The sequence below is a fragment of the Daktulosphaira vitifoliae genome, unplaced genomic scaffold (assembly GCF_025091365.1).
Source record: "Daktulosphaira vitifoliae isolate Bord-2020 unplaced genomic scaffold, ASM2509136v1 Scaffold_1, whole genome shotgun sequence".
In the NCBI taxonomy this organism is placed as follows: domain Eukaryota; kingdom Metazoa; phylum Arthropoda; class Insecta; order Hemiptera; family Phylloxeridae; genus Daktulosphaira; species Daktulosphaira vitifoliae.
In genome coordinates, this window is record NW_026099572.1 from 41,241,073 (window position 1) to 41,259,727 (window position 18,655).

At 25.8% G+C, this 18,655-nt stretch overlaps 1 protein-coding gene across 4 annotated transcripts; it reads left to right on the plus strand.

Annotated features, from left to right (window-relative positions):
- Positions 1-9,034: 9,034 nt before the first annotated feature.
- Positions 9,035-17,174, plus strand: LOC126893965 (uncharacterized). 4 transcript variants are annotated; one of them, XM_050664548.1, is made up of 5 exons: positions 9,035-9,308; positions 13,289-13,341; positions 14,522-14,684; positions 14,745-16,036; positions 16,158-17,174. In XM_050664548.1, the coding sequence occupies exons 3-5, from the start codon at positions 14,528-14,530 to the stop codon at positions 16,311-16,313; spliced, it is 1,605 nt and encodes a 534-aa protein (XP_050520505.1). In that variant the 5' UTR covers positions 9,035-9,308; positions 13,289-13,341; positions 14,522-14,527; the 3' UTR covers positions 16,314-17,174. The 4 variants fall into 4 exon arrangements, with proteins under 4 accessions (XP_050520505.1, XP_050520503.1, XP_050520504.1 ...); XM_050664546.1 differs by lacking the exons at positions 9,035-9,308; positions 13,289-13,341 and adding an exon at positions 14,052-14,087; XM_050664547.1 differs by lacking the exons at positions 9,035-9,308; positions 13,289-13,341 and adding an exon at positions 14,052-14,087 and having other exon boundaries at positions 14,522-14,678.
- The last annotated feature ends 1,481 nt before the right edge of the window (positions 17,175-18,655 follow it).

The following is an 18,655-nucleotide window of genomic DNA, read 5'->3' on the forward strand; positions in this document are numbered from 1 at the left end:
TAATTATTTTTGCGCTTTATTTATTCTTCTTCATAAATACACCCCTAAGATTTTTTACTGTGGGTAACCCTGATTAATTTTCAAGTAATTTATGGCCACTTTTTTTTTTCTCAAATATTAAAATTTAATTTTTCTTCTAAAAAATTGTCTTTAATTTTTATTAAAATTATCAATTAAATCTAATGTCAGCAGGACATTCATTGAGGAAGACAATAGCGATAGTAATTAAAGTTCCCTCTAAAATTTATTCAAAATTAATGGATAGAACATTTATAATAGTATAGGGATAATCTACATTTTTTTATCATTATATGTCCTCCCTGTAAGTGATGCTGCATTAAAGTCAAACTGATTTTTAAGTGTATCCCAATTACCCCTAGTAATAATTACAGTAATAATAATTTCTTCTTCTCTTCTCAAAATAATCTTCTTGAATTTCGTGTTATCTTTTCACTTATTGTACGTATTATTGTATAGATGGTTTAATTGAAAAAAAGGGGGAACAGTGTTTCCTAATTATATTCAAATGGTTAAAAAAAATGGTTTAATTATACCAATCCTATGGAATAAAAATAAAATTCAATCTTACATTGTATTGAGCAAAAATGATCAATAATTTTCCCATTTTTCTTATATTACTATGATTAAGATATTTAAATACAAATATTTGATTTTTAATTTATAAAGTTGATGATTTTCTTTTCCTAAAAAGTTTTTCTTTGAATATTTTTTATGAATATTTCTTTTGTTTTTTAATCATTTTCTTTACTCGAATTTAATAAAAAATAATAATTACAATGAACAATGTGGACAATTCGTTTATAGCTATATCATTAGCAGTAATGTTGTATAAAAAAATATATGAGTGTACCTTTAAATTGGAGTATTGTCTCTACTATCTTATCCTAAATTACTTTTTGATAAGGCTGGATATCCATTTACTGTTTGTGGACTTTAAGGCTGCATATTATTCAGTGAATAGAAGAACTATGGAATGTAATGTAATAAATGGGGATACCAAGAAAGATCATAAGAATGATTTAAGTATGTGTACATGGTTCGAAATGCAAAATAAATACGGAGGGGAAGAATCAGAAAAATTTGAAGTAAGTACAGACTTAAGATAGGGAGATGACACTACCAGCAACTGGTAGTAATAGAGACGCAGACGGTATCGTAATAATGGCGGAGAGTGAGGAAGACCTTAAGAGAACTAGCATAGTAGCAAATTGTTAGAAGAAAGCATAAAAATTTAATTAATAATCAATAAGGAAAAAACAAAGTACACGCTAGTCACGAAACATAATTGTGAAACAAGACATTTGGAAGTGAATAATTACAATATTGAAAGGGTAGCAAACTTCAAATACGTCGAGTTAAACATCAATGAAAATGCTGTCAGCTACGAAGAAATAAGACTAAGATTGGTAGCAGCAAATAAATGCTGATGCAGACTAGTTGTCCTTTTCAAGTAAAAGATACTATCATGGAAAACGAAAATTATGCTAACAAAGTTCTGGTGAGACCGGTAACACTATATGACTATGAGGCATGGATAAAAAAAACGGATGAAAATAGATTTGCTATTTGAAATAAAAGATCTTTAGCAGAATATTTCGGCCAAAAAGAAAGGTCAGAAAGGGAGCTCGAATTAAGAACCGAAAAGTAGAAGAACTATATGGCGAAACAAATAAGAGAGAGTCCTTAAGAGCAGTAGGTTGGGATGAACTGAACGTGTGTGTAGGTTTGAAGACCCTAATGGGTTGGCCACAAGAAGGCCAAGAGATAAACTGAAGTTGTGAGTAAAAATTAGAGAAGAACTAATTTAAAATAAAGATGGGTGGAAGCAAGTGGCTGTTGCGTCAATGGCCCAAAAAATGGTCCGTAATTCCAATGAAGAAGAAATAAGAAAGAGTGGGGTATAATTTTTTCAAACAGAGGTACCTAAAAAACTTGATGAGCAAAAAAAATATATGTCATCCACGTATGTAATTCAAGAATCTCTATTTCTATTACCTTTATTAAAGTGTTCTTTTTATAAAAATGTTAACATAATTATATATATATTTATTATAATGGGGAGGGGACTAAGTATCAAAATGATTATTTGTTAATATTTCCAATCAGTTTATATTATTAGTATCCAAATCGTTTAGAAATCAATGTGTAATATATATTATAAAAATATATCATGAACACGCACACTAATGGAAAAGTTGTGTAAGTCATCTTTTGGGTAAAATTAGCTTTATCTTTCTTTGATATCAAATAAAAAAATATGTTCTAAAGCAAGATTACTGTTTTTATTAAATCTACATTTTTATTAGTCCTCGTGAGATTTCTTCTAACCATTACATATACAAAATTATATTAAATATGATATATTATTAAATAGAAAATCTCAGTACCTAAGGTAGATATAGCCTAGCCAGCTATCTCTAGTGGGTCCCTTAAAATACTGTTGACGGGCATTTTGACTCAACCCCTAAATAGTGACGTAACAACTGGACAAACCTTAACAAATCAGGTACGAAGTTTATCCTAGATTTTCGTTAAGGGTTCACGCATAATTAAAAAATTAGGTGGTGAGTACAGGTGTACCCCCGATTATACTACTGATTATTAGATGACCATACAAATAAAAATGTTTGAGATATGATATTTTGTATTTTACAACTTAAAACTGTTTGACTATAAATAAAGTTATTTCATCTATTAACAGAAACTATTATGGTGGGTGTCATTAGCGTTAAAAAAACAATAAATGTTAGGGACTAATTTTAATATATTTTTAATATATATAAATATATTTATATAACAACAAATATAATTCTTCTAAACTTTTAAGAAACTAATTACGCGTTGATAAATTGTATCATAATAGGATTTGATTCATTAACTCTATATAATAAAAAAATTGTAATTAGAGATATTCACATTTTTCCTTTAAACAAAGTTAAAGAATTAAATATCGCAAAATTTTAAATATTATAATCTACTTTTCTAGTTCTCAATGATCTAAGTCCAAATTATTCAATTAATACTAACCCCTAGGCTATCACCTAAAAGTAATTACAGGTAGTTATATTATTCTTTGTTCGATGAAAAGAAAATTTTTTAATTATTTTTATGGTAAGTATAATGTTTTATTTATCATTGTCCATAAAGTAAAAATTTCAGTTATCTAATGATTGGACATATGCAATTAATCATTTTTAATATAAATAATTTTGTTAACCCACTCTTTTTATTTATCTCTTATAAACATCATATTATCTTCAGTGACTTTCATATTTACAAATGACTTTCAAACTAGCTTTTTATAACCTTTATTAGCATTTTTTTAAAGATAAACTTTTTTTTTCTATAGTTATAAATTTCACTTTCATACTTAAAATGTATCCCATTTCATGACAACAACAATAAATTATTATTATTTTTATTTACTTCTTGTAATGATAGTTATAACATTTGGTTTATTACGCTACATATAATTATTTTCATGAAAATCAGCAACAAAATTTTCTAAGAAAATTTTATTTAAACATATATTTTGTTCTCACCTTTGCACTTAACCTATAAAAGTTACAACGTCTGTTTACAAGAAAAATATAAAAGTTTTAAATTTTATTAAAACTCTAATACTTATCTACAAAACAAAAAATTTACAATCGTTATACATTACATTAAGCACAACTCTTAAGTATTTAAACAAAAAATCATGTTAATAACCAAATTAAAAACAAATTTCAATAATGTAAAGTAATTAGTTAAAACGCATAACAAAAATATCACACAAAAGTTGTTTATAAATTTGTAACAAAATGTATGTTTACTATATTAAAAATGTGTGATTAAGATAGTTAAATCACAAAGAAATATATTTTTTAAGAATTTCAACATTCAAGGCTTTAAGAGTAAATTAAAAATAACTTAAAAAAACCTCCCTCAATAGGGAATAGGAGGAACTTGAGTATTTTATTTTTCAATATTATTAATGTTGTTGATTAATCAATATAAGATTAAAAACAAAATTTCATCTAAGTTAGTAAAAAAATTACTGATTAAGAAGACTATGATACAAATGATCAAAGAGTTCGAAAATGTTTCGTAGTTATTAAAGAATTCTTAAAAATACTTATTTATTTTAAACAAATTTAAATCTTATCGTTTAAATTTAAAAAAACATATTGTTTGATGGTGTTTAAACAGATATTGAAGATATAAAATTTATGACATTACTACTATAGTTTATTGCGGCTAAAATATTATATTTTATCACTAATAAATATTATTACATGTTTTAAAAACTTATTATTATTTCGAAGTCCAATTTTAGGATTTTGAAAAGAAAAATTTCAAATAGTTATCGAATATTAACTGATTATTCGTGTTAAACAAATATTCATTAAAAAACTATAGCACGTTACTTTATTGATCGTTTAATTAGTAAATTAAGTAAATTAGTAAAAGATAATATAAATTATATATAATTTTGAAAAAACTATGATTATAAATAGTGAAAGAATATTACTCATTTCTGAAATGTATTTTGAATTAATTATCAAACATCATTTATATAAGTATAGAAGTGTAATGAAGTCTTTATATGCCAAGTCTAATCTTAATCATAATAAAATCATACCAAAAACTATTTAATAGTAAATACTTAAGGAAAAAAAACATTGTAAATTAATTTAAATTGAATGAATTTTAAACAATAGCGTAACTAGGACTTAGTTTAGGGAGCAATAAACATAAGAAAAACTCCCTGTAAAATACACAATCTCATTTATATTTTTAATCAAAAGATTTATCTCTATTGTTCTTTCATTTCTAATTTAATATAAAAATTGAGAAAATGTAATATATAGTTCAAGTTGTCAATAATTTTCTAACTAAAATACAGTATTTTATTTTAATTTATTAAAATGCTTTCTTGTAAACCTGGTTAGAAAATCTGGTTGTAATACTTGATGAAAAGGAATTGAACCCTGATATTCAAGTACTAAAAAAAAACCCAGTACAGGGGGGTCGCGGCACAGTGGTGACGTGGTATAGATGGATCAAGTATAATGATATCTGACAGTGATTAAAATCACTATAAAAAAAAAACGCTTCGATGCAAATCTTTAGATACTGTTTAACTTAAAAAAATTGGTGGACTATTCCAAAAGCTACATGATCTGCTAGTTCATTATTAATATCCTAATTAAGATAAAATATGTAGAATGAAAAAGGGATTATTAAAAAATATTATTTCTCATAAAAAAAAATGTTGATCCATACACTTTTCAATATGTCATAGCATTATAAAGTTAAAAATGTAAAAAATAAAATCGAGAATTTTCACACAATAATAGCATTCGGTAGCCATTTTCACCGTGAAGATAAAATAAAGTCCGAAATTTTTTTTTCGCATAATAAAGTAAATTACATTAGCTTTAATTTAAGATATATATAAAAGTGTCAGACCTTCCGGAACATTTTCAAAAGTTAAGTTGAAAAAGTTAATTTTTTGTGAAAAAGTTGTCATTTTAAATCCCCCCATGTGGGCAGGTTAAGGGTTAAATTTATGAAAAAAATATACCAAACGAAAGGTAATGATATTACACATCTATATAAAAAATAATTATATTGATATGTTCATTTTTGAAAAAGTTATGGCACTTTTACGTAAAAAAAATTGAAAAAATTTCGAAAATTAGCAATTTTTAATTTTGTAATTTTTTTGGAGGTTTCCCCCATTTACGGGGAACGAAGGCATTTTTTTCAATTTTTGAGGGTAATGTCTTTGACTAGATACAATTTGTGAACTTTTGACGTATCATTGAAAGAAATTGGTTCAGTGAGAGCTGAGAAAAAGTGGTAACAGTCACAAAAAAAAAAAAATAAACACATCTTAGTAAAACCAATACCTTCTCAGCTTCGCATCGAAGCTAAAACGATGCGTTACCGACCGACCTAAACTGGCTGTAAAATTTATTTATTTATTTTAATTTTTACTTCTTTGTATATTTTTTGCTAGTGTCTTTTTATCTTTTTTAAGTACCGTCAAATGCTTCAATTAAAGAGCTGATTGAAATCAAACGTTTTCAAAAATAGTAACTTGATTTAAAATTCTTGCTAACTAAAAAAATGTCTTTTTTTATGTAATTTTTCAAAATATGATATCTATTATTGATGTCTCTAGTTAATTTAATCCAATTTTAAATAATAAAATTATTTTAAGACAAGAAATAGAATTGCTTTCGTCTAATGAAAGAAAATATTTGAATAGTCTTTTGTTAAAGGAATATATAAAATATGCTCAGCCAATTAAATTTTTTAGTATTTAATTATTTTTTATTTATTGACATAAGAGTCTTAGTCATAAAGAACATAAGCCTCTTCTCAAAATTTACGTGACCAACAAATATTTGACCGGAATTGTTACATTTAAAAAGATTTTGAGGAAATAAAACCATCAAAAGTAATATTTATGATAAAATTATAAACATTTTCTTTAGCCCTCTTAAATAAAGTACGCTTGATAAATATATGATATTGCAAAAAATATTTTTCTATTTTCTTCCTTAACAGTTTTATTTTAGTATTTTAAATAGTATATATTTATTCAAAACTATGATACTACTAGACTTATTTTTTTTAACTAGTTTGAAATTCAAGTCCAGAAATCAAATAATAATTTTTAGTTTTAACTGACAATTTGAAAATAATTGGTCCCATTTCATAAATAGCGACTTATTTAATCTTATTTATTTATAATAATATATGTATATATATATATTAAGGTAAATTAAAAAAAATTAAATTATTTAAAAATAATTTGGTTTGTATACAAAAGTAGAAGCCATATTGTGGGATTAGTTTTATTTATGTTTTTGTCTATTACATTATTATTTGTTTTGCATTACCATGTTAAATATTATATAAATAGAATCTAGTAGGTTCAACGTGCTTTGCTTTATTCTACATTTTTGTTTTTTCACTATTTTAAAATCTTATTAAACTATTGTCTTTTATGTAAGTATTAATAAAGTTTTAATATTATTAAAAATAGTTAAAAAATATACACATAGGGTAATTATTCTTTTCCAAAAACTTTTAATATATTTATTTTAAATTATATAATAATATAAGCATTTGTATAACACGAAACTAAAATTAAAATAATTAAATTTAATCAATTTGTTTGATTCTCTCTAACGTGAGACTTTTGACACAGTAACGTACAGAATTTTCTAATAAAAAAGGTAATATTGAATAGGAGTTAATATAGAAATAATAAAAATTGATGATCTTAAGTTATAAAGCAATATTATTGCATTATCAAAATCTTCATTTACATTATTATTTTATTATCCAAAGAAACATATTCTAGTTAACTAATTACAATGATTAAATATTATTTTGAGAATAAGTATAATTAATCAATAAAATTATTAAAATTCAAAAAATGTCGAATGATATTGTTATAAATGATTAATATTTACCGAAAATTGGTAAATAACAAATTACTACCAAATTTTGATTTTTATCGTTAATTCAATTGTTTACAAATACCGAAAAATTCGATATACTGTTATATACAACCATACGCTATTTCAACAAAATTTGAGAAGTCCCTCCAAACCCCTCCAATTTAGGCAACAACTACCGGAATTATAAATATTGTCAAATCACAATACCAGTATTTTTTTGGTGTTTTGAAAATATTACGGCCCTGCTCAAACTTATTAAATATTTTTTGGATCGAATATTCATGTAAGTATAACGAATAGAAGTAACTTTTGTAAGTTAGTTGAATATATGAGTATTGAATTTTTAACAAAAATTCGAGTACAAATATAAAACGTGTAATCATTAGATATAATTTTTTTTTAATTTTTGTCAAACCAAGTATAAAATACTCAGCATAATGGGAATATTTTTATTGCATAAGATTTTATACTATTTTTTTCAACAAGTTATTTTTCTTTTAATAATATTATATCACACTGCACTTACAGATAAAATTGATTAATTGGCAAACATAACATAATAATCATTTGGTTTGATTGGACATTATTTTAATTTATTTTATAGAATAATTTATTTATATTCCAAGTAAAACAAAGAAATTTTTTTTCTGGATGTCAATTGACAAGGTTTAACACTACTCTCTTAATTGTATCCAATAAAGGACATTGCCCTCACGGCGATATTCCTGTATTGACCCTACGATCATGTTGTTGTTGGAACTTCGGTTGAATTTAGAATAATAATATACTCAAGAGAAAAGTTTCATGAAAATGAAACAAATGTTTAAGGATATAAAACTGGTTTTCTTTTATATACAGTGGTTTTGCATACAATTCTTAACAAAATTTGCCTCATGTGGATGTATAAAATCGTTAAATACATATCTTCGATGATATATATAATTCTATATATTTAACAAATTTTTATGCTATCAAGTCACATAAAGTATAACATACCGCAATCGATCCGAGAACAAAATGTTTCATGACTAGTTAATAAGTTTATTAAGATCAGTTAACGTTGTAAATGAGTTGACTAAAATGTTATCATACATTTATGTCAAAACACAATTAGTTATTTACATATACACATAAATATATATAGATATAAATTAAATATATTCCCTTAATCAAGAATTCCAAAAAAATGTGAACCTTCAATGGATAATGTAATATACATTTGAAATTTAAAGAAATCTTACAGAGAGATAACATAGTCTTCAAGTGCGCTACATTGTTAACGAATTTTAACATAATCCAAGTGTATCGGTTGCACACGGCCATAATTCGAATGAATATTATATAATTGTATAAATAATAATATTCTTATGGACATACGTATATAGACCGCAGGTCTTCAATACGCCGTTGCGAGTTATACACAGTGCGAAAATTATTGTGATCAATACGACGCAGTTTGTGTGACGTCATCCCCCCCAATTGCCAGGGGAACCAATGGGAGGGACCGCTGGTTTACCCGTAAAAACAAGAGAACATCCCGATCAGCTGGCTTTCGTCTGTCTCTCGTTGTGGTTGTCGGTTCGTTTTCAGTTTTTTTGTTTTCGTTTTGTATTTTTGTTTTAAATATATATATATATAAATATATACATATATTCAAACAAATATATAATTAGTATATTTAATTAATTTATAATATAGTATATATCAGTCCTATTTTTAATTTAATTTGAAAAAAATTATTGTAGTCTTATTCATTTTACCTTAAAATTTATAAGCCTATCGAGATCTCTAACAATATTTTGTGTTTACTGTTTACTGTTATAGGTAAGTTGGTTTTATTTTTTTCTCTGGATATCGCTTGAAAATCATTGACTCTGACCAAGAGAATAGAAATAGATTGTTTACTTTAGGCAGTTGTATTATTTTAGCTTCGCTTTAATTTTTTCCTTAAGATAATGACTAGGCGCAGGGTAAATTATTTTAAATCGATAGAAAATTAAGCCTTGAATAATTTTTCTTTAATACCGTTTTATTTGTCAAAGTTAATTGAAAAATGGGCGTTGTAGTAATAACAATATATAAAATGATAATTTTTTTTAATAGTTCTATGCATACGTTATTAAAACAAGTTAAAAGTTCAATCATTATTTAATAATAGCATAAAAATGGAAATGTTAATTGATGTTTCCCTGGGAGTTATTTAAGATAAATTTACAAATCAAAAATAATTTTACTTTCAAGTATATGAGTTACGGAACCATAATAAAAATTCAATGTCAAAATAAATAAACACGACCTACTAAAAATAAACGACCGAGAATGCAAATGCATAGGGAAAATATCAGCTGGTATTTTGTTAGAGTTGCATAGCTTCAGGGTCACAGAAATTGGTTACCTTGACTATATAGCATAAGAGGAGCTGTAGCTCCTAAGTTAATTTTGACTATTGTCTCTCTCTCTCTCTTTCTCTCCGATGCATTTCATATAATATTGTTTGTCCTCGATGCATTTGTATGTTTTATGCATAATAACAGTTGTGGTAGTAGTAGGAATAGTATAAATAGTTTTAGTACAAATAATCTCGTATCTTCCTTATGTTGGGACTAAGAAAAACATTGGACTAGGCTAAAGCGATAAAAAGAAGGGGTTATCTACATCTATGTGTACACATGAATGTCTTTGTTCGGCTTAGAGTAATCGCTTCTCTTTCTCTTCACCTCCGGCCACCGCCTACTGCGTCGTCGTTATTGCATCAGCTGTTTCTGTCGCTTTTGTTCCGTAACGATTTTTTTGTTTTGTTTTTGTTTCCAACGCTGTACAGCGATCGGACAACGAAAATAATTTTCTTCGTTAGCATCACTTTATTGTTAGTACTTGCATTAGATTATTTTTCAAATTGTACAAAAAAAAAAAACTAACAGTCTATATGCACATTAGACGATCAGCATAGCGAGGATGTACTGCTGCTGTTTGTTTTACCGTGGTGGAGGCATTATGGTGTATTGCCGTTTTTTGCTGGGCGTTGCTCTGTGCCTAATATTTCGTCAATATTTTGATTGTTTTGCGAAATGTAGGACGAGTCGAGGTCATTCGATGTTAGCTTGTGGTGTATACAAGAAAAACCGTTAGTGCATGCAGAAATTTAATTCTACTATGGCGTATAGAGTACATTATCCTCTGTACTTTCTAGAATACGATTTTCTCATACTAAAATATAATAACAGTAATTACCGAAAAGATCTGCGGTTGGAGGTTTTATGTATACCCAACTAATAACAAAAATATAAAGCTTATGAAGAGAGTGCCTGTTTTGTTTTGTATTCAGTTTTTAGGACGTCCATTATGTTTCGACAGAGCGTACTTCCTCTGATCATTGTAAACACTGTTTACTAAACAGTTAACTAGACCAATCAAAACTATAAATTTACGCAGTTCAACATAAAGTTATCCGATCTTTGCTCTGTCTATGTAAATTTTCCTTTCACGTTGAATAATACACATCATAATTCATTGCCACGGTCGGTTTTGTTTTTGCTTCGATTTTTCTGAGTCATTTAAGCATTAAATACAATAAATCCTACTTAATAGATACTATGCTTATACTATACTATATATTTAGTTACTATTTATACACTTATTAATTAGAGAAGTTCGAGGCCTTATTAAGATTTCAGTTAGGATTTTAACATACATGTTTTTGTCTTAATACATCGCTTTGGTAATACATTTTGCAGTTTCCTGATAAATTAAAAAACAGTAAACGGATTTTAATAATTGCTTTACTTTAGGGTCACCGTGATAGCTTTTTGTAAGTGCATTGTGTGTATAATCGCATTTTGGAATATTATTACTATGAGTTATGTGCTTTACATTTGTGCTGAAGGTTATAAACGACCTTGATTGATCTAATAGTTAGACCGGATTACCTTGTTATAGAAAATGAGGGAAAAAGTAATATGTTTTTTGAAATTATTGTTTACCATAGTTTATCGAAAATTTTGATAAATTAACTACGAATTTAAAAATTTTATAAAAATTGCCCTCGTAACCCATTTAAATTATGTTTGCTATTCATACCTTAATCGTACGTTCAACTCATTACGATTACTCAACTGTTCGTTATTATTTATTCATGAATTTTTTAACGCGCAAAATCGATGTCGGAAAACTATCAAACCTTTTGTTTAATTTCATGACCTATGATCTGGACTTCTATGTGTATCTAATTTTTATTTTACTCGTACTTAATGACTGATAATGTTTGATAATCGACACACGCGCAGTAATTTACTATCTAAATTTTAATTAATACGATGGATTGGCCGCATCCGTCAAAGCCGTTATTATGTAATTAAAACAAACATCGACAGGCTGGTATGGCGTACAACATAATGAAGCAATTGACTTGCTGTTTCTAAATAAGTGTATACTGATGCGGTATACTTAATTCGGGTCATTGTGCCATCTCAATTTTAAATAGTCATTGAAACTTGCCGTAAATTACTGGTGATGCTTTTATTGGACCACGGTTATTTTTTAATTTATTGCGTCGTTACAAAGTTATTTTTAGAAAACGAAGGGTACGTTTAAGTAAAGATAACGCGTAGTAGGCCGTATGAATAGACTTGTATTGACATAGTTGTGAGAAAGAATGAGTGCGATGTGGATGCGTAACCGGTTTTTGCCTGGTGTAATGTTTTATTGCCCCGTCAACACATTATACTATAATATAGTATACGTTGTTTGACGATTTTCACAAAAAATTACAAATTGTGTTTATGTAGATAAATAAATTGGAAAAAATATTTCTCATCAGCATCAATATGATTATTATTTATATACAGTGTTCAGTAAGTAAGGAAATAGGTAAATTACTATAAACAATTAACCCGTTTCCTTACTTACTCTATCACTTTATCAAAATATGGTATTAAAAATAAGTAGTTTAAATTGAAAAGTTTAATCAAGAAATCAATCCTTACCTGTTTTAGTTGATGATATGTACTTTTCCTTATTTAACTTCCGCGTTGATAAGAGAACTAATGAAAACCATAGCTTATCCTTGAAATATAACTTATTTATCAAATTGTCAATCGGAACTAACTAAAACGATTAGGGAGTAATAATGCCTAATTGTGTGTGAATGAAATAATCTATTGAAATTTTAATACTTATTAAAATCAAAATTTTGTATCCGTGTCATTAACTTATCTACAATTTAAGTATTGATATCTATTTTGTTTTTACGTAAAATGTTCATAGCATTTCGTTGGTTTTATCAAATCATTATTAAACTTTTCAGGCATTTTTAATTTGTCAAGGTACATACACTAAATAAATGTTGTTCTTTGTCCTGATTGCTTTCCTTAGCTATAGTCCTAATTATATTTTAGTTTTGAATTTATATTTATTAATATTTAAAAACTTCTAGGCTGTAAATATCAGAAAAATGCTAGTGAAAATATTTTATTTCTGCTTTGATCTTGCGTATTGACTTTTGGAAAGTAAATTATATTTGGCTAAATTTTGTGTTGGTGTTTTTTATTTAGAGTCGTTTGGCAAACTGAAAATAATATTCACTCAGTGTTGGCAAAAATTATTGGCAATACGGTTTGCATTGACCTTCATTTTAAAAATGTTGTCATGTTTGTTTACATATATAAAAAATTAATTATTTGCCGTATATATTTATCTTTATTCGCTTCTTTCACTTGCCAAACTTTTTTCTGTAAATTTATAAGAATACATGATTTTTAACTTATGAATCTTTTGAATTTTTGTATTAATTATTCTTTTTATTTCAGTTCCTTACTGACCGCAACCAATCGTGCCAACTCCTAGACGTATACAACAAAAGGTAAATTTATATTTAAACAAAATAATTTAGAACTTATTAAATAATAAATAAATAACAATGATAATTTTAAAATTAATTAAAAAATTATAGACTTTAAATTAAAATAATTTATGTTGACTATTTGCTCATTTTTCAATTTCTATAAACTTGCTACCAAAACTATAAGTTACGACTTCATTATACATTATACTCTAACTTTAATTTAGTTTTGTGTTGTTTTAAATTAATTAGTTATTTAAAAATAATAACTTTCTTGTATTTATATTTTATAATTTGTTAATTTTAAAACAAATTTTCATAAAACCTATAAATTGTAATAAAAGTTCTTAGTTATCTAGAAAATTTAATCACTATTGTTATATAACAAAAGAAAATGAAATCTACTTTTTTAAGTTATCTAATTGACCCATATAGATTTGTTGGTATCGAAATATAAGTGGTTAGCAAAGTTATAAACTATTCAATGTATTATCAATGTTCTTCAATTTAGTATAAGATAACTAAGTTAAATTTTACATTATTTATTAAAATTACTTGGTACACAGTTATATAAATTTTATTAAGTTAATAATTTTATCTTAATAACTTTTATTTTAAACAACTATTTTAGTTTTACAAGAACTTTTTGTTTCACTTAGAATAAAAAGAATTATATAAATTAAAGTTCAATTTTATTAAGATAAAACATAACAAAAGGAACTAGATTTAAATGAACTTGACATTGAATGTGTATTGACAAATTATTAGTAGGTACATGGGCACGTGTTTAATTACATAAATAATGATATATTTCTCGACTCGCATGATAAAATTTTACTTTGTTTGTTTTAAGGTTGACAAATATTTATTTGATCATATTTTTTTATCACTATAACAGTGCATAAAAATTATTTTTTTAATTTATAAATAATCTATTTAATATTTTTTATTGCCACATATTTGATGTAAAAATTATAAAGGCGCAATTTTTAAAGTAATTCATAAAGATAGTTAAAATTATTTTTGAGTCGTATTTCTCTTTTTTTTTATTTAAAAAAATATTCATTATATGTAGGACCGGAATGTGAGGAACCTGAACTATTATAAACCTTCATTAATGTATACTGGCATAACAATTGTATTAAAATTTGCTCTTTATTTATAAAGAAACATTTTATCTATAACCTTATTTTTTGCGTAGCCAAAAATGTTTTCAAACATATCGAGTTGGTTTTACGGAAGTGCTCCAGCTGAAAAAACTGCCGAAGTATCTGAGCCATGCCCAGATGCTTTAATTGAAATTGACGAAAATTTTGAACCAATCGAAGTGGACGAATCTGATGATTGGGTTATTCTAGGTAAAGGTAATTAAAAAAATATTTCAAAACAAGTTTATATCTTTTCCTTAATCAACTTTTTTACAGGTGATTCCGAAGTGGATGTTAAAAAGACTGATGATGAAGGGATGACTGTTGAACGACACAGCCGATCATCTTCATCTTGCCAAAATGAAGAAGGATGGTTTGTTACTCCTCCTCCATGTTTTACTTCGGTTGGACCATCAGACATGGAGACTACTCCCTTGGAAAATCTTCTAATTGAGCATCCTAGTATGTCTGTTTACCATAGTCCAACTGTAAGTTCAGTGTTACCAGAAAAAAGAACTCTTGCATCGATTTCTAGCAATAATGAGTCATTTGATGATGACACACCAATTGTTTTTGAATCAGTGAAAAGCAGAAATCGTTTACCAAGACAACATAAAAAGAAGACCTTGAAGAAGTCTGTTCCCTTAGATGAATTTAAAGTTTCCCCAGAAATAATTTTGGGAAATGTTCCAACAGTAAATGCACCTATCATTGTTGAAGCTAAAAAACTAAATCGTTCAAATTTAGAAATGTTCCCTGTATTAAGTGCTGTATCTAAACCTAAGGTATCTTCTCAGAAAGTGGTTCGCAGTTACAAAGAAGTAGCTGCTTCATTGAAACGCAGACAACCTAAAAACGAAATTTCTCAAACTAATAAACATGTAAAAGTTGAAACTGAAATCACAACTATAAATAAACCAAAAGTATTGACATCTACTACAGAAATTGAGACACCTGTACAAGTTATAACAACTCCTAAAATAGTATTAAAGAAAAGCCGTAAACCCCCAAGTTCATTGCCTCATTTAGTTAAAAATGAGGCAAAGAAAATTCCAAAAGAAATTGTTCCTAAAATGCGCGCTCAAGAGCGTTTAGTTAGATTAAGTTCCTTCAGTGTCATTCAATCAACAGATTTGCCAAATAATGAAAAATCATCAAAGAAAAATGTTGCTAAATTTGTTAATGGAGAACAATATGCCATTAACGATGAAAATATAAAATCTACTGTAGTAGTACCTAAACCTGTTGTTATTGGTTGTGAAGAAAAGAAAAAAAGGAAAGTACAAAGAAAAAATATTATTAAACCAACTAAAAATGAAAAGGTTGAAGAATCTACAACCAATCTGGCAATTACCTGCAATCCTCAAACAGTAGTAGAACGACCTAAGTGTGAAATTACAGAAAAAAGGGATCAAAAATCTCCAGTGAAGAAAGAAAATATCATAATACCATTAACAACATCTATAGCATTGAACTCTCTAGTCTCACGTCCCGAAGAAAATGCTTATAAACATGAGTTACTTAAAAGAGAGCTAGCAATGATTGCTGGCACAACTAAAGCTCAAAAAGTAAGTTAACTTTTTAGTGGCTTGATATAAATAAAAAATTATGAAATTGTTAGCAACTTAATATTTTTACCATACAAATTATTTAAATTAATTTCTTACATTGTGAAAATTATTTTTTTAGTTACAAGCTCATAGAGAGACACGGATTTTATGTCGCAATCAACTGGCACACATCAATCGTGTGAATTTAATGCTAAGTGCCAGTAATAAAAGACTGAGGAGGGCCGATAAGAATATGCGACCATCGGGTGCTAACAACAATCGCAAATGCTGTTAATTTTATTAACATATAAACAGCTATGTCTTTGTCTTAATAACATACTGGCTACAAAAATATTCAGTTAAAGATAGTCTCTATTATTTAAATAAATATTTATGTTTAATCATAGGGTCAGTGGGATTAAAAAAATATATAAAATAATTTTAACAAAATTAAAAAAAGTTAAAAATTGAAAAAGAAAAAAAAAGTGTGATTGTTTAAATATATTTTAATTAATATAATCCATTTATTTTTAATAATACTGACACTTATATTATTTCTTAAATTACAATCAGTCATAATAATATTTAAAACATCTAGTTCATTTTTCTTCTAATTATTTTGTTGCTATTGCCTGTTTATAAAACTGCTATACATAAGCACTGATAATTACTAATTACTAATTTGTTCTTGGAACAAAGTAGTATTGAATATGAAGAAGTAATTTTGAGTATCATCAACTATTAACTTATACAGACATGTATAAAGTAAAATATTCTAATATTATTAGTTACCACTCAGTAAATGAACTGTAATATTTGACCAGTATCATGTATATCCTCCATACATAAAAATAAAAGATTGTTTTTGTTATTAAATTGTACCTGATATAAATAAATATCTTTTAAGCAGAAATGGTTGAAAATGTGTTTTTGTGTGCATTTATTTTGTAGACAATTTAACACTTAAACAAGTTCTTTTAAACATTATTTACTACAAAATTAATAAATGTAGATATATTCTAAAAATGTAAGTAACCATGACTCGCTATATCAACTATTCTGGTCGATATGGTGGCTAAACATTCAATCATTGTGTAAATAATAAATTTTAATTTATTTTATTTTTGATTTACTATTAATGTATTTTAAAAAATAACATGTGTTAGAAATCTTGAGTATTTTTAATTATTTATTCCCAAAAGAAAAGATACTAAAAGCTGTATTAATTTTGCTTGTTACATGTATATAATAAAGTATAAATAATATTACTTATATTTTGTTTTCAGTACAATATTTTTAATTTTTATTTATGTTAAAATCTATAAATTGTTTATTGAAAACTGTATTATTTATGTAACTTAAATTTGTAATTATATGATTTTCATTAATCATGGTGTATGTAATAATGCCCTGGTGTTTAAATCAATTTTTTTTAAATATTTTTGTATATTAAAAATTATTTATTGTCATTATATGTCCAAATATTTTATTTGATAGTCAAGAAACACAATGTGTTAATTTTTTTCTTCTTCGATACAGATATATAGAATTGTTATTATATTGTAATACATAGATATAAGTATTTTAAGTTCAGCAATAACATATTAATTAAGAACTTCTGTTTATTTTCATGATGTATAAAACTGATTAGTTAACTAAAATTTTTTCATTAATTCTACTTGACAATAGTTCTTTAAATTATTTTTAAGACTATTATCTTGAAAAAAATTATCATACCAACTAATATATACATTAAATAAATGAACGTCATTCAAAAATTCATATTAATGTGGCGAAGCGATTCTGTCTCAGACTTTAAAAACATATTGCACATAACATTTGCTCATTATTTATCACAACATAATTTTAATATTTTAAAATTTTTTCTTTAATTTTGTTACTATGTTTAAGAGGTAAGTCACATGCAAAATGTATTATGTCAAAATCTGTGATCTTAACTAAACTTTTAAGAAGCAATATTTATTAGAATTTAACAATTTAATGAAATGATACATTTAATAAAAAAAATTGTCTTCAATGATTATAGCATTTAAATGTAAAATATAAAGAATAACTAAAAATCTAAAAGCTAATCTATTAGCAAAGTTAAATTATATTCTTATCTTTAATTTTGAATGTGTTTATATTAGTGATGACTTTCATCAATAAATAGGTATTTGGCATTAAATTAATAAATGTTAATGGTAATTTTCTATTTGAATATAATTGTATCCACCAATGTGTTTATTGTTTAATTTTTATTTTCAATATTTTATTATTTATTTATTTGTTCACTAAATGTATAATAAATCATATACCTTTTGTAAATGGTACATATATACTTATTTACACATAGATATTGACTATATAATATAACTATATGTAATATGTATGTTGTATTAGTAGGGCTACAGCTTGTGTTCATTAAAAAAATATATATATTAAAAAGTATTAATTCATGAGTTCGTAAAAAATTGTTATTTTATATTTAGACCTCAATTACCAATTGAATCCTTACAATTTGACAGATCCTACATTATATATAACTGTTGTAATGTAGGAATTATAAATTATATGTAGGTTTTAACTATGAACAAAATAATTATTTATTTCTGTATTATAGTTAGAACCTTCAAG